This window comes from Odocoileus virginianus, chromosome 7 (assembly GCF_023699985.2).
Source record: "Odocoileus virginianus isolate 20LAN1187 ecotype Illinois chromosome 7, Ovbor_1.2, whole genome shotgun sequence".
In the NCBI taxonomy this organism is placed as follows: Eukaryota; Metazoa; Chordata; class Mammalia; order Artiodactyla; family Cervidae; genus Odocoileus; species Odocoileus virginianus.
Window position 1 is genome coordinate 16893411 of NC_069680.1, and position 22968 is coordinate 16916378.

General features: G+C 40.9%; 2 protein-coding genes and 1 long non-coding RNA gene across 5 annotated transcripts in view; 2 read left to right on the plus strand and 1 right to left on the minus strand.

The window, feature by feature from the left end:
• CCDC186 (coiled-coil domain containing 186) overlaps positions 1-449 on the minus strand; it is a 40509-nt gene extending 40060 nt beyond the window's left edge. Inside the window, exon 1 of one of the 3 annotated variants that reach the window (XM_020882455.2) lies at positions 385-449. In XM_020882455.2, coding sequence (XP_020738114.2) covers positions 385-446 — 62 coding nt within the window. In that variant the 5' untranslated portion in view covers positions 447-449. The other 2 variants (XM_020882457.2, XM_020882454.2) reach the window with 2 other exon arrangements.
• LOC139035976 (uncharacterized) lies at positions 124-982 on the plus strand. Its single transcript, XR_011488639.1, has 2 exons — positions 124-213; positions 872-982. It is a non-coding gene; the product is annotated as an uncharacterized lncRNA (long non-coding RNA).
• Positions 983-6695: 5713 nt separating this feature from the next.
• Positions 6696-22968, plus strand: part of TDRD1 (tudor domain containing 1) — a 52604-nt gene continuing 36331 nt past the window's right edge. The window contains exons 1-3 of the mRNA XM_020882453.2: positions 6696-6890; positions 15335-15665; positions 18756-18811. Coding sequence (XP_020738112.2) covers positions 6696-6890; positions 15335-15665; positions 18756-18811 — 582 coding nt within the window. The remainder of the gene's footprint in view (positions 6891-15334; positions 15666-18755; positions 18812-22968) is intronic.

Sequence of the window (22968 nt, forward strand, 5' to 3'; positions counted from 1 at the left end):
CAATCAACGAGACGAAGGCGTCGTGACGCAACGCACCTTGGGCCTAGGGAACCTGTCTGCAGTGGGCGGGGCCGACGCTCCGCGTCTCCAGCTCGGCGAGCGTCCAGCTCCGGCGCTTCGTCTTCGGAGCTCCCCACCCTTTGGCCATCCTGGCGAGCCGGCTGTCCTGCCTCGCTAGTCCGGCTCTACCTCTCACGCCCCTCCCCGACCCAAGTAGGTTATTGCTTCCTGTAGGACGCGCTCCTTGGAGCTGATCCTTCTCTTCACCCTTTGGCCCCTAGTCATCTTACTCAGGGACATAAAGAGAATTTGAAATTATGACCTCCCAGCTCTGATGCGTTAGTCTTGCACCTGACGTGGGCGGAGTCAGCAGGAGCTACCTACCTGCTCCTCAGACAGTTCATCTCTGGGAGAGGCTGTGGGGGTTTCCATAACACCGCATTCATGCCCACCGCTTGGCACCTACTGCCATTGTTTAATAATAAACTGTGGGTGCGTTCCTCTCCAGTACCCGACTGTGAGCCTCGAGCACGGGAAGCGTCATCACCCCAGCACGCAAAGTGGGTTTGGCACGCCAGTGCTGCTCAATAATTAGCTATATATATATATATATATGTATATATATATACATATATATATAGTGTACTGGGCGGGGGGGTACTGAATACAGTTGCCTAATCGCGTCTGGAGAAGGTGAGCAGTTTCAGTCTGGAGGTTTTGCAAACTTACTCTGCCCACTTTAGTGTTGCTCTTTGATTTAAGGCTTCTTACTGCACAACTCAGGACTGAAAGAACAAAACCCCCAAAACAAACAAAAAGTCTCACTTGAAAAACATTCAACACTGTGTAACTCTATTCCTCTTTCCAACAGGAAATGGCACCTCCCTCCTTAAATGAAGATACTGGCTAAAACACATTATGCAGTTAAAGTGTGACAGTAAAGAAATGACTTGACTTTGAAGCAATAAATTTACCAAACATTCCTGTTGTTTAGTCACTCAGTAGCGTCCGACTCTGTGATCCCATGGACTGCCGCCCAAGCCCAGCAGGCTTCTCTGTCCATGGGATTTCCCAGCAAGAGTACTGGAGTGTTTCACCAAGCATTCCTATTGAGATGTTATTCCAAGGGGAAAAATATAAAAGAAACTTTAAGCTTTTTCAGTATGTTTATTGACAGTAATATCGACAGTGTTATTTCTGAACTATATTAGTATAAAGCACATATGTAATCCTTGGAACCAAGATTTTCAGTATTGGGGAAAGGAAATACAAATATAAAAATCAAAGAAATTAAGTATAAAAACACTGCAATCCCATATTTGAATTTAGAAACATCAGTATGAATTACTAAATTTGAAATTAGAAATAACGGCATGAACTCATGGTACATTTCATTTCCGTTAAAAAGAAAAAAAGCCTGTCTACTGAAAAGGCCTAGAATAATGATTAACCCAATGGACACCCCTATTGTCCACTCATCTCTAAATGTAATTTCCCACTAAAAGTAACCTAGGTTCCTCTTGTAACTCAAGGGCTAAATCTACAAGGCAAGAAATGTACAAGAAAATTTAGGGTATTTTGGTTGTACCAGAAAGTAAAGATCAAAGGAGTTGTGTCAAAAAAATGTGAGCCAATTTAAAGGTGTTCCCCATAGAGAGAAGACAATTTTAGCATTTAAAAATAACAGCAAATGAGACAAATCTACCAGTTTAAAAATTAATGAGTGTGTTGATTTTTTTTTTAATGGTATTGGTCACCTTTGGAGGATGCCAATAAATCATCACATTTTGAAAACTAATAAAAGAATCAAACATCCTGCCTTTTCTGTTACAAACTGAATCTCAAATAGTTGATGTGAGAAAGTTCTTCTTTATGGACTTTCAGGTAACAAATGCAGAGAAAAAGATTATTATCATTTTGGAAACACTTCCCTGGTAACTCAAAATGGTAAAGAATCTGCCTGCAATGCAGGAGACCTGGGTTCAATGCCTGGATCAGGAAGATCCCCTGGAGATGGGAATGGCAACCCACTGAATGCAAATATAGGATCTGATTTGACCATACCTATTAAAAGTCATTCGAGACTATCTCAGAAATTTTAAATACTAACTTTATGATATTATGACATTATTTTTAAAGATGGGATTTAGGTGATGTTTTTCAGAAGTTAAAGTCTTTTAAAGATACATACTTAAATATATATGGATGTAAAGATACAATATACCAGAAAGAAAGAACATGCTTCAAAAAAGAAACAGTCCCACATTGATAGGGGTCATGAGAAACACTGGGCTGAATGAAGCACAAGCTGGAATCAAGATTGCCAGGAGAAGTATCAATAACCTTAGATATGCAGATGACACAACCCTTATGGCAGAAAGTGAAGAACTAAAGAGACTCTTGATGAAAGTGAAAGAGGAGAGTGAAAAAGTTGGCTTAAAACTCAACATTCAGAAAACTAAGATCATGGCATCCAGTCCCATCACTTCATGGCAAATAGATGGGGAAACAGTGAGAGACTTTATTTTGGGGGGCTCCCAAATCACTGCAGATGGTGACTGCAGCCATGAAATTAAAAGATGCTTGCTCCTTGGAAGGAAAGCTATGATCAACCTAGACAGCATATTAAAAAGCAGAGACATTACTTGGCCAACAAAGGTCTGTCTAGTAAAAGCTATGGTTTTTCCAGTAGTCATGTATGCAGGTGAGAGTTGGACTATAAAGCAAGCTGAGCACCAAAGAATTGATGCTTTTGAATTGGGGTGTTGGAGAAGACTCTTGAGAGTCCCTTGGACTGCAAGGAGATCCAACCAGTCTATCCTAAAGAAAATCAACCCTGAATATTCATTGGAAGGACTGATGCTGAAGCTGAAACTCCAATACTTTGACCACCTGATGTGAAGAACTGACTCACTAAAAAAAGACCCTGATGCTAGGAAAGATGAAGGCGGGAGGAGAAGGGGACAACAGAGGATGAGATGGTTGAATGGCATCACTGACTCGATGGACATGAGTTTGAGTAGGCTCTGTGAGTTGGTGATGGACAGCGAAGCCTGGCGCGCTGCAGTCCATGGAATCACAAAGAGTGGGACACGACTGAGTGACTGAACTGATTGATGATTGAATATATTAGTAAGTTGAAGAGGAGAGACAAATCTCCCATGCAAAAATATTTCAAATGATTTCTGTAGGTACTCTACTTTTAAGGAAGGGGAGCATAATTCCCTTTGTTTAGGTGTAGACTGCACAAAATGACTTCTGCCCAAGTGTTCAGGACATAAAGGAAGGGACAAAAGAATAACTTTATAGTAGAGAAACCTGACAAATACTAGCTAGGTGATCACAAAAAATAGCAACTGTCATGTTCAAAGAATGCTTGATGTGATGCTATAGAAATAACACTTTACCTCTGTAGTCATTCTAATAACTACCCTCTTATTATGAGAAAACATCAGACAAATTCCATCAATGGGCCATCCTACAAAAATGTCTCACCAATACCCCTGGAGGCCATGAAGACCATCAAAACCAGGGACTGAAAAACTGCTTGAGGAGACAAGACAACTAAATGATATATGTTATCCTGAATGGGGCCCAGGCTGTGAAAAAGGACAATAGGTAAAAACTTAAACATTTTCAATAAACCATAGACTTTAATAATGCATGAATATTGGATCCTTGTGCTTAGTTGCCTTGAACTCTTTGCAACCCCATGGACTGTAGCTGGCCAGGCTACTTACTCTGTCCATGGGGTTCTCCAGCAGAATACTGGGATGGGTTGTCACTTTCCTTCTCCAGGGGATCTTCCCAAACCAGGGATGGAACCCAGGTCTCCCACATTGCAGGCAGTTTCTTTACCCTCTGAGCTGCCAGGGAAGTCCTACAGGATCCTTAATTGTAACAAATGTATTCTACTAGTATGTTAATAATAGGGGAAACAATGTAGCTTATGTGGGAATTTTCCATATTCTTCTGAATCCACTTATGCTTCTAAAACTGTTTTAAAAATAAAGATCTATTAAAAAGATATAGATTTAAGGGACTAGATCTGATAGAGTGCCTGATGAACCATGGATGGAGGTTCGTGACATTGTACAGGAGACAGGAATCAAGACCATCCCCATGAAAAAGAAATGCAAAAAAGCAACATGGCTGTCTGAGGAGGCTTTACAAATAGGTGTGAAAAGAAGGGAAGCAAAAAGCAAACGAGAAAAGGAAAGATACACCCATTTGAATGCAGAATTCCAAAGAATAGCAAGGAGAGATAAGAAAGCCTTCCTCAGCGATCAATGCAAAGAAATAGAGGAAAACAACAGGATGGGAAAGACTAGAGATCTCGTCAAGAAAATTAGAGATACCAAGGGAACATTTCAGAGATGGCTGGATGGCATCACCGACTCGATGGGCATGAGTTTGAGTAAACTCCGGGAGTTGGTGATGGACAGGGAGGTCTGGCATGCTGCGATTCACGGGGTCGCAAAGAGTTGGACACGACTGAGCAACTGAACTGAACTGAAGGGAACATTTCATGCAAAGATGTCCTCAATAAAGGACAGAAATGGTATGGACCTAACAGAAGCAGAAGATATTTAGAAAAGGTGGCAAGAATACACAGAAGAACTGTACAAAAAAGATCTTCACGACCCAGATAATCACGATGGTGTGATCACTCACCTAGAGCTAGACACCCTGGAATGTGAAGTCAAGTGGGCCTTAGGAAGTATCACTAAGAACAAAGCTAGTGGAGGTGATGGAATTCCAGTTGAGCTATTTCAAATCCTGAAAGATGATGCTGTGAAAGTGCTGCATTCAATATGCCAGCAAATTTGGAAAACTCAGCAATGGCCACAGGACTGGAAAAGGTCACTTTTCATTCCAATCCCAAAGAAAGGCAATGCCAAAGAATGCTCCAACTACCACACAATTGCACTCATCTCACACGCTAGTAAAGTAATGCTCAAAATTCTCCAAGCCAGGCTTCAGCAATACATGAACCGTGAACTTCCAGATGTTCAAGCTGGTTTTAGAAAAGGCAGAGGAACCAGAAGTCAAATTGCCAACATTTGCTGGATCATCGAAAAAGCAAGAGAGTTCCAGAAAAACATCTATTTCTGCTTTATTGACTATGCCAAAGCCTCTGACTGTGTGGAACACAATAAACTGTGGAAAATTCTGAAAGAGATGGGAATACCAGACCACCTGACCTATCTCTTGAGAAATCTGTATGCAGGTCAGGAAGCAACAGTTAGAACTGGACATGAAACAATAGACTGGTTCCAAATAGGAAAAGGAGTACGTCAAGGCTATATATTGTCACCCTGCTTATTTAACTTATATGCAGAGTACATCAGGAGAAATGCTGGGCTGGAGGAAGCACAAGCTGGAATCAAGATGGCTGAGAGAAATATCTAAAACCTCAGATATGCAGATAACACCACCCTTATGGCAGAAAGTGAAGAGGAACTAAAGAGCCTCTTGATGAAAGTGAAAGAGGAGAGTGAAAAAGTTGGCTTAAAGCTCAACATTCAGAAAACTAAGATCATGGCATCTGGTCCCATCACTTCATGGCAAATAGATGGGGAAACAGTGACTGACTTTATTTTTCTGGGCTCCAAAATCACTGCAGATGGTGATTGCAGCCATGAAATTAAAAGATGCTTACTCCTTGGAAGGAAAGTTATGACCAACCTAGACAGCATATTAAAAACCAAAGGCATTACTTTGCCAGCAAAGGTCCAAATAGTCAAGGTTATGGTTTTTCCAGTGGTCATGTATGGATGCGAAAGTTGGACTATAAAGAAAGCTGAGTGCCTAAGAATTGATGCTTTTGAATTGGGGTGTTGGAGAAGACTCTTGAGAGTTCCTTGGACTGCAAGGAGATCCAACCAGTCCATCCTAAAGGAGATCAGTCCTGGGTGTTCATTGGAAGGAGTGATGTTGAAGCCAAAACTCCAATACTTTGGCCACCTGATGCCAAGAGCTGACTCATTTGAAAAGACCCTGATGCTGGCAAAGATTGAGGGCAGGAGGATAAGGGGACGACAGAGGATGAGATGGTTGGATGGCATCACCCACTCGATGGACATGGGTTTGGGTGTACTCCAGGAGTTGGTGATGGACAGAGAGGCCTGGCCTGCTGCAGGTCATGGGGTCACAAAGAGTTGGACAGAACTGAGTGACTGAACTGAACTGATTAAAAAGAGAATAGTATACAAGTAGGAATTTGCTTCAGACAATCACCGGAGATTGTTGCATCAGTGGGACACTGACTGATGCAGACAAGACAGACCTTAAATAGATACTATCGGAACTAGGTGATGGGTACATACAAGTAACATTTTTCTGAATTTTTTGTTAAAGTTATCCTTTAAAAAAACAAGTTTGCAAACGTTTTTCTTTGAGCAACATCAACTATAATGAAGTGCTCTCAGGGCAAACTGTGATCACGTGTACCTAGTTTCCGCAAGCTCACAGAAGCAGGGATTGCTTTGAAAAACCTTTTTTAAGACTCTAAGTGGTTAATATGACCCAAGTGACCTTTGAGGAGGCAAGGTCTGCATCTTTGCCTTTGGAGTTTCCAGACTCCTTTCTAGAAGCTGGAACAATGGGAACCTTATGTATCCGCAGAGGATCCCCGTGAACCTTTGTAGCAGCCCTCACAAAGCTGCACCACCAGGGCCGAAGCACGTCTCCGCATGCACGCGGAGGGTGCACGCGGAGGGTGCACGCGGACGCAGCGCGAGCACTTGGGCGTAGACTGCGCAGGCGCCACGCTGGCTCCAGGAGGGCCGGGCGGGCACCCGGAGCTAGGTGAGCTCGGGGTGCGCAACTGGGAGGCAGGGCTCCCAGCACGGGCAGACGCCGCCACCACTACGAGGCTTCAGAGACAGGTCGGACCCACAGCCCTTTTGCTTTTTTCCAGGTCAGGGTTCCCATGCACACGGGAGAGCGAAAGGGGCTGCATGAGGGCTTCGGGGCTTCGGGGCTTCGGTCGTTGGGGGCCGGACGTTGGGCGCTGGACGTTGGGGTCGGGCGTTGAGGTCGGGCGTTGAGCGGGTACCAGGGGCCTGGAGGTGGAAAGAGTATCGAAGTTTTGGAGAGGTCCTGGGAGCTTGGGCGGGGAAGGCACGTCTGGGGTGGGAGGTTTTGGTGGGGGAAGATCCCGTATTGGGGGGAGGGGCGAGAGATGTGAGAGTTGAGCTTTGGACGTAGGGGGGACATGCACCCGGTTTGGAAAATAGTTCATAACTTCCAGGCATGACTCTCCAGACTGAAAACCTCCACTTGCATCCCCTTCAAGTACCCCTTTCCCCTTCTAGGAGAATCTGACTTGTGGATTCAGTGCTTTCACTTAACTCAGAGCTACAGTGCAAAGAGTATTTTTTAGATTTTACCCCCCTTTACCTTCCTACCTCCTGTAAAAGGAAGGTGCATTGCAGCATTCGCTTAGATATAGGTGAGGCAAGCCTGGTTCGTTTAACACGTGTCTGTAGCGTGCGTGCGGTGTGCAGTCGCTTCTCTTGGTACTCAGGCCCTGCTATAAATGTGCTCGCCTTTTTGGCCTCTGGAATTAAGGAACATGCCTCTGGTTGCCTTGTTGAGCCATCCGGGTATTGAATGCACAATTGCAAGGCCTAGGAACATGACCTGAATTTTTTCATCTCAACTGTGTAAGGGCCCTGGTCCTTGTGGGTTTGGAGAGTTACTAAACCTTCCCAGGTCTCCTTTCCTTCTCTGTGGGAATAAAGAAATAGGACTACTTGAATTCTCAAATTATTTTGCTGTTCAGTGTGCAAACTAATTCCACATGAGTGGAAGAAAGTCTTTGAGTGTGGGAGTGGTACAGAAGTAAAGTAAAAATAGCAGCTGCCTTTTAAGGGTTTAGTAAGCACCTGCGATGGTGCTAGGTGGTTGACATACAGCCTCACGTTTAATCCTCATGATTAGATGTTATGAGGAAGTTACTGCTGCTGGCTAGATTTTACAGTCACTGAATCCTAGAAAGATGCAGTGATTTGCCTGAGCTAGCATACTGAATGAGGAAGATGAAACTGCTCAGACTTACATCTGACAGATGTTAAAGCTCATGTTCCTGTGGAACCGTTGAGATTCAGAGCTTGAAAAGTTGAATGTTTCCTTTGGGTAGCCATTCTCTCTGAATGCAAGGGGTTATGGGGAAGACAAAAGCAAACAGAGGAGGGGAAAAATGAGTTATCTACTGCATGCACTTTCGGTATTTAGCTCCCTCGCGGCTCAGACCTTAAAGAATCCGCCCACAGTGCTTCCATCCCTGGGTTGGGAAGATCCCCTGGAGGAGGGCATGGCACCCCACTCCAGTATTCTTGCCTGGAGAATCCCTATGGACAGAGGAGTCTGGTGGGCTACAGTCCCTGGGTTCGCAAAGGGTCGGAAAGGACTGAGCGACTCAGCACAGCACACTGTGAATTTACCCTCACCTTTTGGCTGTGGTCTCCTGAAAAGAGAGGAGAGACCTTATGTCACCGTTTGTAGTGTATCCTGGGATGCTCCTGGCTTCATAGGGGACGGGTTGCTGAATTCTAAGGGAATAAAAGAAAGTTTTTACCCTTGAAGGTGTGTCCAGTCTTACTGAGATCAGTTCGTGAAGCATAGAGCTAAAGGACAACACAAAACCTAAAGGACTGCAGAAGTTAGTTACTTTCATTCCACTGCTGTTTTTTTACATCATCCTTAAAGAAATTTGGGGATCTTTCTAATTAACTTCTTATGTTGGCTAAGGAAACAACAAAACTATTTACTGTGGATTTGAGGATGATTATAAATTCATTTTATTCATCACCAGTAGCATGTAAAAAAATAGTGGATTTTATATGGAGGAACTACTTATTTTAAAACTGGGTGAGCTTAGGCCGTCCTCGAGGTATTATGACCCGCAGAGCAATATCTATACCTATATGTATTGGAAGTTTGCAACCCAAGGTTGGGAAGCACAGCATTATGATGTAGAGCCCATTGACTCCATATTCAGTTATGCCCCAGTGATTGAACGAGGATGAAGCCAAGTGAAGACACATGCACATTCTCAGTGTTTCATAATGAAACTCAGCTTTAAAAGCCTGTCGTGTATCCCAATTGTGGTGGTTACATAAATCTTTATATGTGTTAAAATTCATGAACTTATAAATCAGAAGAAAAAAGGCAGTTGCGTGGTATGATAATTTTACATTAAAAAAAAAATGAGTTCCAAAAGATTTTAGATGGCTCCATATGTGTGCTCACAGTAGTCATGCTTCCTCCAAAAACTAGAGCATGGGTGAAAGTAGTTTTCAGAGTCAAGGATAGCACAATTCTCCTGTTGACCATTTGTCAGCCCACATCTCGAATCCTGTGCTTTTAGGAGAGTCCTGTCTGTGTTTGGGTTATGGATGAACTAGAGAAAGTGCTAAATTGTGGGAGGTCTGGCCGATCCTCAGCTGGTGAAGGACCTGGAGGAAAGTGGACGTGGTGCCCATTTCAGATGTTTGAAAGGTTGGGGTCACAGGGCAGCAACAGGAGTCAGTAGTCAGTTGGAGAAGAGAATCACTTTATAGAGACATGTGCAGTGCAATTGGCTGTCCAAAATTAAACGATGTTAGAAGCCTCTAGTTATAGGACAGGTCCAGATGTCTGTTTACCCTGGGGGTTGTAATGAAAATTCCTAAATTGGGTGAGGCAAGTGAACCTAAATTCTAACCTAAAGATTCCACCATAGGTGGAGCTTCTTTTAAGCTTAAATCCTTTTTGTTTGCTGTTTCAATGTGTAAGATCTGGGTTCGATCCCTGGGTTGGAAAGATCCCCTGGAGAAGAGAAAGGCTACTCACTCCAGTATTCTTGCCTGGAGAATTGCAAAGAGTCGGACACGACTGAGCAACTTCCACTAAACAGACTAAACTTTACATTAGGTCTAAGACTGATTCTGTTATCCTTCCTAAAGTCAGTATTTATTAATTTTTGGACTTTGGAAGAGTTAAGACGTGAATTATTGCTATTAAATTTCAGTAAATGCATACTATGATGTAATTCTCTATTTAGGATGGTCAGATGACATTTTCGGACAGTGAATTTAACTGTCCTGCCCAGGTTGTCAGGAAAACAGTGCAATAGGGCTTGTTAAGATAGTTTTTGTCATACAAGTACCTTTTGAATGCCTCTTTATGCCAAACACCACAGTAGGTGCAATAGGAAATTAGAAGGGTTTTTGTTGTTAATTTTTTAGTAAGATATGGTTCCAGCACCAACTTAAAATAACTGTCTTTAGGTAACTGTACAGGGTAGTAAGGCGTTGTGGACTGACTGTCAGCCTTACCGAATAAAGAGAAAGGTAGGAAGGCTATTTTAAGAGTTAAAGACTGTGTGTGTAGGGTCCTGGTGGTGTCTTGAAAAGCTGTCTGTACCCTAGTTTTGTGGTTTAAGTATTACTGTGATTTTTTACTTGGTTTAAAATTAACCACACTTTAGGAAAAGGGTTTAATTGAACATGCAGTGATATTTTAGCCCTTAAAATACTTTTTTTATATAAAAGTAACTCATCCTTTAATATACTTTGGAAAATGAAAACAATAGTGAAAAAGATTTTCTTGTCAACTTACCCACCCCAGACCACTGTTATTTAAAATCTAATGTATTTCAGTCTTCTTTTTTACATGGAGTTTTGTTCTTTTTTATTTTGCAGTTGTTATACTAAATAACTCAGTGTTTTTCTGATTTTTTGTTTGCTGTTCTAACATATTTTCCAGTGTTTCTGAAAACTAAAATTCTAAATGGTAGTGTAATATCCTATTAGAGTAGGATCCTATTAGAGTAGTAGAGGCATCACAGTTAACTTTCTCTTTTTTCTATTTAATTTATTTTTTTCTTTGTTTTTATATTTTAAATGGATATTTATACATACTTTTTTTTTGTATTTACAATTATTTCAGTGGGATGATTTCTAGAAGTAGATTTGTCTGGTGAGTGGCTATGGACATTTTTAAGAATATATATTATGTATATGTTTATGTATGTATACATGCGTATATATATGTACACATATATGCAAGAGAAAAAATGCATATGTAAATCTCCAAATTATTTCCCAGACAGAACATATTCATTTATATATTCCCATCATCACTGAGTGTTTTAATTACATGTATGCTGCGTAGGAGGTAATACATAGTTATTCCCATTTGGATTTTTTTGTTACATGTGAGATTGAATGCCCTCCCCCCGCCCCGCCCCCGCCCCCATATGTTAATCAAGTAACCTTCATCCTCTATGCATTTCGTTCACACCTCTTGCATGTTTATTTTATTGGTATCTGTATCCTTTGGGCTGCAAATAAGGGAAAACCCAAAGGTTTATTTTTCTGATGCCACAGCAAGTCTGCATAGGCTGATCCGGGCTAGAATCAGAGCCTTTGCCAGGGGCAAAGACTGGTTATTTTCTACTGTAGTGTCCTGAAGTTGTGCTGCTTGATTATGCTTATTGCTTCCTCATTGTGATGTGGGTGGTACATCTTCAGGCCTCAGGTCTGTGTTGCTGGAAGAAAAGAGTGCAAGACCCTGCTAGCTAAATCTGTCCCTATTCATCAGAAAAGGACAGAGCTTCCTGAGAAGCTCAACTCAGAACTCTGATGATGGCCAATGCTGTCTCTAACTCAGGCTGGCAAATCAGAGGTGAAAGGTGGTGTTTGGGCCAGTCACCCACAGTGTCTCCATGTTTCTTTACTGTTTATCCCACTTTTTAAAGGTATCCAATTTGTCATCTTTGAGTTAATACTTATTTCCTGATCTCTTTACTGTTTTTTCTAAGCTTTTAATTGTTGTTATAGTCAGGCTTGCCATCATTTCCTTTGTAATATTTTACTACTTTTAAACTAAAACAGGGATTTCCCTGGTAGTTCAGTGATTAAGACCACATGCTCCCAATGCAAAGGGCACGAGTTTGATCCCTCATTGGGAAACTAAGATCCCACATGCCTCAGGGGGCGGCCGGAAAGAAAAACAACTAAAACCAAACCCAAACCCTTCATCTTCCACTGTGGGTTTTGCATGCTGATTTTCAGGGAAGTAAAATCTGAGGTGGAGATTAGTATAGTGTCGTGAGTGAACGTGGCTTGTATGATACTAGTTTCTTTTGGAGTTAGATGCAGTAGACTTGGTAGTCCGTTATATCTCAGTGTTGGAAAAAATGAATATTCTTGGTTGTATTGGTCCCTACTAGATCAAGTTCACTGTGGTAGTAAAATGCATCTTATCACTGATTGTTTTCTATCCCTTGATTAGTATGTTTCTAAAGCTGCTGTGTCCTTTTGGAGACTGAATTTCTCTTCTAATCAGTTTTTACTTTATATTGATACATCTCAAGGTGATGTCATTGTGAGTTAGAGATTCCTGGCTGCTCTCTCTCCTGGGAGTGTTTCTTATATCAATATAAAATATCTCCCATTATCTGAATATTTTCTACCTTAGGTTCTTTTATCTGCTATTGATCATTAGCAGACCAACTTTATTTGGGTTATCTGCATAGCACATGTTATAGTCCTTTTATTTTCAAGCTTGCCATATATTTTGTTTAATGTATGTCTTTTTTGCATATTATCTATCTGGGTATTTTTCTCCCTGGGTCTATCTCTCTTTTTCTCTTTTAATTGAGACTTAATCACTGATGCTTTGGTTACTTGGGCTTGGTGTGGTCATTTTATTTGGTGTTTCCTCTTTATCATACTCGAATTACCCCCTGGCTTGGATTTTGAAGTTACACATTATTTCTGTCCTTGTGGTAGTTGCCCTAATGATTTAACTGGATGTTCTTTATATTTCTTGCACAGAGTCTAGTTACTCACTGTTCATATCCTCACCCAGTATCCCCTGGAGCTGCTTTTTCCTTTTGTAGTCTCGAAGTATTTCTCTCTCACTGCATCCAGCGTTGTAGTTCTCAATCTGATCCTGCAGTTTAGTGTGCTTTTTGCTATGGGTAGGCTTTCCCTGACACCTGCCTCCCCACACAGCTGCCCATCTGCAGGCCTTCCGTTAGTCGTCGTCCCAGGACCTGGTCCCCTGAGAGTTCCCTCACCTTGACGTCTGCTTGTGTGTATCTTTTCTTTTAAAATTTCATGATCTTTCCTGTGTTGTCACTCAGTGGACATGAATTTGGGCAAACTCTGGGAGATAGTGGAGGAAGGAGGAACCTGGCGGGCTACTGTCCCTGTGGTCGAAAAGAATCAGATCTGACTTAGCAACTGAACAACAAAAACGAGGCCTGAATTAAGGCAGAGATAGCAGTTTTAGGACACCAGGGGGGAGGATTTTTTTATTCTTTCTTTATCTTCTATTTTAAACAATGTTACCCACCCCAGTATTCGGTGGGCTTCCCTTGAGGCTCAGCTGGTAAAGAATCTTGCCTACAATGCGGATTGCAGTGCAGAGACCTGGGTTTGATCCCTGGGTTGGGAAGATCCCCTGGAGAAGGGAAAGGCTACCCACTCCAGTATTCTGGTCTGGAGAATTCCACGGACTGTATAGTTCATGGGGTCGCAAGGAGTCGGACACAACTGAGCGACTTGAATGTAAAATGTAATGTAAATAACATTTAGCTGTTACTCATACCAGTTTCGGCTCTCTATGGCCTTTTTTTTTTCTCTTTCTGAGCTGTTTTGGAAAGACAGGCAGACATTTTGCCTGCAAGCTGAAGACAAAGCTATAGGTCAGTATTTCAAAGCTATAGGTCAGTGTTTCTCCACTTTTTTTTAACTTCCCCTGAGCACTTAGTATTCTCAAGGAGTAATAGAAAAACAAGAAGCCAGCCTAATGTCTGGATAGAGATTTCTCAGAGGCTGTCTGCAACAATATGTGTACCTTACTTGCAGCCAAGAGCTCACACAGATAAATCTTCAAAAGCAACAGATGCAACTTACAGTTTATAAAGCCCAAATGGAGATTATGAAATAGAGGACTTGGGGGGAGGGGGGTGGGGAAACAGGCCAAACAGAAATCAGCTGAGGCAAATTGTGAAGGAGGGCTAGGAAGCAAAGAGTTGACCGGGGGGATGAGAGCGAGGCCGTTCTGGGCACCAGGTTCAAGGTCACAGCAGAGCAACAAGCAGGAGAGGGTAGAGAGGTTCTGAAAGGCTCAACAGGTAGATGGTGACCCACCCGATTTAAACACTGCCCTCTGTTACACTTCACCACCGAGTTGTAGGCTCTAGGTCAGAAATACATTAAAAAAAAAAACAACTAAGTAAGTGTTAGTCACCCAGTCATGCCCGACTCTTTGCGACCCCATGGACTGCAGCCCACCAGGCTCTTCTCTCCATGAGATTTCCCAGGCAGGGATTCTGGAGTGGCTTGCCTTTTCCTTCTCCAGGGGACATCCAGACCCAGGGATCGAACCCAGATCTCCTGCACTGCAGGCAGATTCTTTACCAACTGAGCTCATAGTCCTTTTCTATCCCTGTTGTTTCCAGAGGCTTTTTAAAATAAGGAATGATGTGGAACTGAGGTGTAACGCTTAATGTCTCTTGAACTGTCCATTGTTGAATTTTGTTCAACTTGGAGTTTGTACTTAAATGATAAAGAATCATTCTTTTCTTGTGCCGATAGAACAGGCTTTGGTATTGAAACTGTTTACCTCAGATTGGGACTTGAACCCACATGGCTGGGACTCAAACCCAGTCAAAACCTGGCTTGGGACTTGAACCCACATGGCTGAGACTTGAACCCAGCCAAAACCCACGGTACTTGGTTTCAGGACCTAATGAAGCTCGGGTTCTTGACATCTCATCACAGAAAGAATTCAGTGAGAGACAAAGTGATAGGTAAGAAGTGGATTTATTCAGATACAGAGAGACGCACACTCCATAGAGTATGGTCCATCGCAGAGGACGAGTGCAGCTGAAAAGCGCGTGGTTAGTTTTTATAGGCTGGGTAATTTCATATGCTAATGAGTGGGAGGATTATTGTATCCTTTTTTGGGAAGGGGCGGAGACTTCCAGGATTTGGGCCACCACCCACTCCTCGGTCTTTTAACAGTGCCTTGGGCCTGTCATGGCACTTCTGGGTGTGTCATTTCCCTTGCTGATGGAGAATCAAGGTCTAGTCTTGTCTGCCAGCTTGGTCCCATTTGATTCTAATCCATGTTGTGTCCTTGGGCTATGTTATTCTTTCAGAAGTTGTGCCCTGCCCCTTTCCCTCCTTTTACAGTATCACAGTTAGTTACATCTGCTTTGGAGTCACTTATGAGAAGGAGCTGTTGCATAAAAAAGAAACCACCTGGGCCTGCATGGCTTCTATTTTTGGAATTAAAAGTTGCCTTTTAAATACATTTCTTCCTTTAGACTTCCGTGACTGCTAAACTGCCGCTTAATATGATGTCAAGAAATATTTTGGTGGCATCTACCTGTAAAATGACAGAGCCATTTAATTTTGAGAAAAATGAAAGCAAGCTTCCATCACACGAGTCTTTAAGAAGTCCTGGAGGACATCCTAACCATCCTAATTTCAGGTTGAAAAGCCCAGAAAATGGAAATAAAAAGAACAATTTTTTGCTTTGTGAGCAAACCAAACAGTTTTTGGCTAGTCAGGAAGACAGTTCACTATCTTCACACCCTAAAGGTGTCAGTGGAGAAATGGCTGGATCCAAGGAAGAAACGCAGACAATGCCGACAGGTGAGTACAGACTGCAGGTTTAATGCTCACTTGATTCTGATGGTTTCTTAGACTTACTGAAAGTATCTGTAACTACACACCAGGGGCCGATTAACAACAACCAAATGGCTCACTTACAGTATTTGCATGTAAATGTTAATTTAGAAAGGAAAACCAGATGCCACATAGCTACTTTGGTTACATTAATCACAGAAGGATTCTTGAGAAAATATCTACAAATGAACTTCTCTCCCCAACCCTCCACCCAATTCAGAGATACACTAGAAATGTAGAAAGGAAACACTGGCTTCTTATGAATGTTCTAAAGATTGGCCTTAGTCTAGAAATACTGTGCAAATTTTATGCATATAATAGTTCACAGAGGTGTATCTAAGACAATATTTTGTTTCATTTGATTTTTTAAAAAATCATTCCTTTAGTCTTAGTTCTAAAAATCTACTTTTTAAGGAGGATGGGGCCTGGTGGAATTTAGCCTCTGTGAATGTATGTAAGGTATGACCTTATAATATGGTGATGTAGTTCTCAGAGTTTGGCCCTTGAGCCTCTGAAAAAGTGAAAGTGTTAGTTGCTCAGTTGTGTCCCACTCTTGGCAACCCCATGGGCTGTAGCCCTCCAGGCTCCTCTGTCCATGGAATTCTCCAGGCAAGAATACTGGAGCAGGTAGCCATTGCCTTCTCCTGGGGATCCTCCTGACCCACGATTGAAACCACACCTCCTGCACTGCAGGCAGATTCTTTACCATCAGAGGCACCAGGGAAGCCCATGGGCCTCTGACTGCTGCTGCTAAGTTGCTTCAGTCATGTCTGACTCTGGGTGACCCCATAGACAGCAGCCCACCAGGCTCCCTCATCCCTGGGATTCTCCAGGCAAGAATACTGGAGTGGGCTGCCGTTTCCTTCTCCAATGCATGAAAGTGAAAAGTGAAAGTGAAGTCGCTCAGTCGTGTCTGACTCTTCGAGACCCCATGGACTGCAACCTACCACGCTCTTTCGTCCATGGGATTTTCCAGGCAAGAGTGCTGGAGTGGGTTGCCATTGCAATGTTCATAGCAGCACTATTCACAGAAGCCAAGTCACTTGAGACCAGATCCTAAAATCCTATAAATATTCATTTTTACTTTCTCTTCTGAGAAATTAAGATTTGTCAAGATGGCATTCCTCCATGTAGACCGGTAGGCCAGAATCTGGCAGAACCAGATTCAAAGCTGGATGTCTGCTCCCAAGGCCAGGTTACCACAAAAAGCTTAACTTCTTAGCACTATGCATGCTAAGTCACTTCAGTCATACCCGCCTCTTTGCAACCCCATGGACTGCAGCCTACCAGGCTCCTCCGTCCATGGGATTTTCCAGGCGAGAGTGCTGGAGTGGGTTGCCGTTGCTTTCTCCATGGGCCTCTGGGGTCACAAGTATTTTCCTAATAATATTAAAACATTATTTGCTCTTCTTCACTATCCTGACATTATGCAGGTGGTGCAGAAGCAGAGGTGGGTAGCCTCTAATACCTCATTAGCTCACCTTTAGCAGCGGTACCAGCCTGGGTTAGGGATCATTGTTTTTCATTTGCATTTAAGACAGAGCAAGCCAGAAATATCAGTTTTACATAAGAATGCCCTTGATAAGGCAATACAAATTATTAATATTAATAAGTCTTGACCCTTGTGTACAGGTATTTTTAGTATTCTGTGTAACAAAATGAGAATTACCCCTAACTTTTGCTGCTTACTGAAGTATGAAAAGCATGTGTGCAATTGTTTGAATTGTAGCTGAATGGGAATTTTTTTAGAATTTTTTTTATAATTTTTCATTTTTGCTTGAAAAGAATGACAAACTGTGGTCATTCAGACTTAGATACCTGGCAGTCATTTTCTCAAAAATGGGCAAAGTGAGCCTCTCACTTCAAAGGAAACAGCTGACAGTATTTTGTTGATAATGATAAAATACAATTTGAGGAAACGTGTATCTGCTGCCGTGAACTGGAGAGCTTCCCAGTACTTAGGAGATTTTTCTGCTGAGGTGCACGGTGATATTAACACTTAAGATTTTTAATATTGTCTGATGAAATATGTCAACATTAGTAAGATCTGCATAACTCAAAGAGTTTCTTAGTCTTTTCCAAAAATCCAATGTGTAATGTTTTGTAGTCATGCATGGATAAAAATCCATTTAAAGTGCAAGATAAATCAGTGGATTCTAATGTAACAGATGAGAAGTTTATTGATATAGCTTTAGATTCCATATTGCAACTAACCCTTAAACTACCACTTGAGTTTTGGTGTGAATTAAAGGAAAATATCCACAGTTATCTGAGAAGGTCATGAAATACTATTCCTATTTGTAACCATATATGTGTGTGAGGCCAGATTTTCTTCAGGGACTTCAATTAAAGCAACATATAACAACAGTTTGGATTCAAAAGCAGATACGAGAATCCAGTGATCATTGGTGAAGCCAAACATTAAAGAGATGTGAGAAAATGTAAAATGATGCCACTCTTCAGTTTTTTTTTCCTTTGGAAAATGCAGTTTTTAAAAAAAATCATGGCAACATGTAATACATTTGTTATTTTTAATAAATATTTTTAAATGTTTAGTTTTAATTTCTACTTCTTAATTTGTTTCTTTTTTTTTTTTTTTTTTTTTGGCTGTGCCATGTGGCGTATAGGACTTACCAGGGATTGAACTCAGGCCCTCAGCAATGAGAACATGGAGTCCTAACCACTGGGCTGCCAGGGAATTCCCAGTTTTAATTTCTAATAATGCTAAATATTGATGGGTATAAACCTTGTAGACAAAAGCTCTTTGAGGTCCTCAGTAATTTATAAGAGGGTAAATGAGTCTCCAGTTCAGAAAGCCTGGTAACTGTTTCCTTTGTGAATGGAGAAAAGTTCACAGTGAGCTGGGTCTACTAGTAGAGGAAATTTCAGCAAATCCTTATTTTCCATTAGGAAAAGTAGGATGTTGCTTATTTATAGTGTGGCTTTAAGGCTATGATGGTATAGCTCTATTTGAATATTACCTAATTATGTTATTGTACATTTTCAGGAATAAAGTAATATTTGACTTTTATTTGGCATTATGTTTTCTATCCCCAGGTAACTCTGTGTCACCATTAAATGTTGGAAATTCACCACCCAAAGAAGTAAATAGTGTAAGTTAATGTGGATTTTCTTCTCTTTTGTGTTTCTGGATAAAAGATTCTAAACATGTTTTTGTATTGTGTTAGTAAAGAATTACTCAGTTTGCAGGTAATATTCAAGATCACACTGTTTTATCTTTAGCCTAGTATCTTTTTAAAAAATAACCCTTTTCTATTTAGGTAATTACAAGTTGTAAGAACTAATAGAGATCCTTTGTAGCCTTTACCCAGTTCTCCCGATGGTCACACACTACAGAGCTGCAGTATAATATCACAACCAGGATAAAGAAACAGTACAGTCAAGATACAGAATATTTCTATCACTCCAAAGATCCCTTCCACACCTTTTTGAGGTCACATCCATTTCCCTCCTGCCCCCTGCACCCCCTTCTTAACCTCTGGCAACTATTAATCTAATCCATGTTTCAAAAATGTCATTTCAAGGATAGGATGTTATACAAACAGTATTATACAGTTTGTGCCTTTTGGGATTGAATTTTTTTCGTTCAGTGTGATTCTCTGAAGATTCACTGCGACTTGTTGGTATCAGTAGAGTATTGCTTTTATATTGCTGAGGTCTATTTAATTCTAGGCTGTTTCCAGTTTCTGCCTATTATAAGTACTACTGTTATAAACATTCTTGTGCAGAGTTTTATGTGAACATAAGGTTTTTGTTTTTGCTTTAGAATAAGTGCCCAGGAGTGCAGTGTCTGAGTCATATAGTAGTTGCATATTTAGGTTTTAAGAAGCTGCCAAAGTGTTCTGTGGAGTGGCTCTCCCATTTTACGTTCCCATCGAGAATATATAAGTGACCCAGATTCTCTGCATCCAGCATCCTCTCCAGTGTTTGCTAGTGTTAGGATTTTTAATTTCCCTGTTTCTACATTTGTCTACTGACGGCTCATTGTGATCTTAATTTGTTTCCCTGATGGCTAAGGATAAACATCTTTTCATGTGTTTATTTGCCATCCATGTGTCTTTTTTGGTGAAATGTTCTTCATGTCTTTTGTCCATTTTCTAATTTGAATTGTTTATTTTTTTTTTCCTGCTGAGTTTTGAAAGTTCTTTATGTATTCCAGATTCTAGTCCTTTGTCAAATATATGATTTCTAAATATTTTCTCCCAGTTCTGACTTGTCTTTTCATTCTCTTAACAAGGTATTTAGCAGAGCAAAAGTTTTTAACTAAATCCTGGTCAATTTTTCATTTTATGGAGTATTTTGGTGTCATGTCTAAGAACTCTTTGCTGGTTTAGCTCCAGAAACTTTGGGATTTTTTTTTTCCCCCAGAGAACTGTATAGTTTTATATTTAAATGTGTGGTCCATTTTGAGTTAATTTTAACTGATGAGACTTAGATTGAGGGTAAATTTTTTTGGCTAGGGATGTTCAGTTGCTCCAGCAGCATTTGTTGAAAATGTTCTCTTTCCTCCACTGAATTGCTCTTGCCCTTTTGTCACAAGTTAGCTAGACTAATTTGTGTGGGTCTGTTCTGGATTCGCTGTTCTTTTCTGCAGATCTCTCCCTGCATCAGTATCACACAGTACTGGAGCTGTGATAGATAGTCATGAAGTTGGGTACAGTGATCCTCCCATTTTCTCTTTTTCATCTTTCAAAATAGTTTTATCCATCTTGTTTTTTTTCTTTCCAGTCTACATTTTGGAGTACTCTTGTTTGTAACTAGAAAAAATCTTGCTGGAATTTTGATAGAATTGCATTAAACCTGTATATCAGTTTGAGAATTATTGCCTCCTTTGCTGTGCTGGGGCTTCCCTTGTGGCTCAGCTCGTAAAGAATCTGCCTGCAATCTAGACAGCATGTTTAAAAGCAGAGACGCTACTTTGCCAACAAAGGTCTGTCTAGTCAAAGCTATGGTTTTTCTAGTAGTCATGTATGGATGTGACAGTTGGACTATAAAGAAAGCTGAGTGCAGACGAATTGATGCTTTTGAACTGTGGTGTTGGAGAAGACTCTTGAGAGTCCCTTGGATAGCAAGGAGATCCAGCCAGTCCATCCAGAAGGAAGTCAGTCTTGAATACTCATTGGAAGGTCTGATGGTGAGCTGAAACTCCAATCCTTTGGCCACCTGATGCGAAGAGGTGACTCATTTGAAAAGATCCTGATGCTAGGAAAGATTGAAGGCGGGAGGGAAAGGGGATGGCGGGGGATGAGATGGTTGGATGGCATCACTGACTCAATGGACATGAGTTTGAATAAGCTCCGGGAGTTGGTGATGGACAGGGAAGTCTAGCATGCTGCAGTCCATGGGGTCGCAAAGAGTTGGACATGACTGAGCAGCTGAACTGAACTGAATTTGCTGGGTTGAATCTTCTAATTAACACAGTCTGTCTTCCAGTTCATTTAAATGTTCTTTGATTTCTTTCACTGTGGTTTTCAGTTTATAAGCTGTGCATGTTTTCTTAGATTTACACCTAAGTGGGGTTTTTTTAAGTAAATTCTATTACACACTTTATTTCCATTTGTCTTCATTTTCTTTGCTAATATGTAAAAATATGGTTGATTTTGCATATTTATCTTGTATCCTGTGACCATCCAGGAGTCACTTATTCTAGGAATTTTTTGGTAGATTGCTTGGGATTTTCTACATAGATAATTATATTATCTGCAAATAAAAGACAGTTTTATTTCTTCCTTTTTAAAATACATGCTTTTTATTTCCTTTTCTTGCCTTATTGTGTGAGCTAAAACTCTAGCACTGTGTTAATAGTGATGAGAGTAGATATCTTTGGTTCGAAGCTTACAGGGAAAGCATTGAGTCTTTGCACTGTTGAAAATGTTAGCTATACGATTTTTGTAGATGATCTTTATCAGGTCAATGAAGCTTTCTCTCTTCCTATTTTGCTGAGAGCTTTCTTTTTATCATGAATAGGTATTGAATTTTTTAAATGCTTTTTCTTCATTCATTGGTACTGTTGTGATTCTTTTCCCCTTTAACTTGTTAATTTGGTAGATTACATTGATTTTTTTTTAACTTGTATCTGGAATAAACACCACTTGGTCATGCTGTATAATTATTTTTTATATATTACTGAATTATACCTAGTGTTGCTTTGAATAAGGATTTTTGTATCCATTCTCATGAGTTTTGTCTGTAATTTTCTCTTTTTTATTGTTTTTGTATAGTGAATGTCAAGGTAATGCTAGTTTTTTGGGGTATAGATTGCTTAGTGTAAATTCTTTAAACATTTGGTAGTATTCTCCAATAATAAAAGCCATTTGGGCTTGAAGATTTCTTTTTTGGGAGTTTTAAAATTATTCATTTTCTTTAATATTTATAGTGTTATTCAAATTATCTATTTCATATTATAATTTGTGATTTTTCAGGAATTGGTCCATTTTGTCACATTGTGCAATTTATGTAGAGTTGTTTGAAATGTTCCATCTTTGAATTTTTGTGGTCTAGTAATTTATACCTATTTCATTCCTGATATTGATCATTTCTGCCTTTGTTTTCTCCATTGTTAACCTTGCTGGAAATTTATCAATTTTGTTAATCTTTTCAATGAACCAGGTCTTGTTTGATTGATTTTTTCCTCCCAGTTTTATTTTTAATTTCATTGATTTCTACTTTTATCTTAATTGTTTCCTTCCTTCTGCTTGTTTTGGGCATGTTTTATTCTTATTGTTTAGGTTCTTGAGATGAGAACTTACAGTATTAATTTAAGACTTCCCTCTTTTCTAATGTGTCACTTTAGTGCTATAAATTTCTGTCTTAGCGATACATGCGTTATTTAGAAGTGTATTGTCTAGTTTCCAAATGTGTGGAGCTTATCTCTTCTCATTCTGTTACTGATTTCTAATGTGAGTCCATTGTAGCCAAAGAACACCATTGTCTCTGTAATTTATGGCCCAGAATGTGCTCAGCTGGACAAGGATGGGAGTTAAGCTCCCCAGTTACCCCCCTCCCCCGACCCCACCATCTCTCTACTTCCGTGGGGTGGAGGGGGGACTGGAGATGGGAGGATCTGGAGAGGCTCTACTCATTCCCATTGAATGGTGGTGGAAAATCCTGACTGTCTGCCAGGCTTCCTCTTAACCACCCTGGTGGAGTGGTGATGGGGGTAAGAGGGACGCTCATTACTGCCAGGAGAAAGTCCAGGCCTCCACATGGCCTCTACAGGGAGACCCCACAGGGATGAAGTACTGGATCC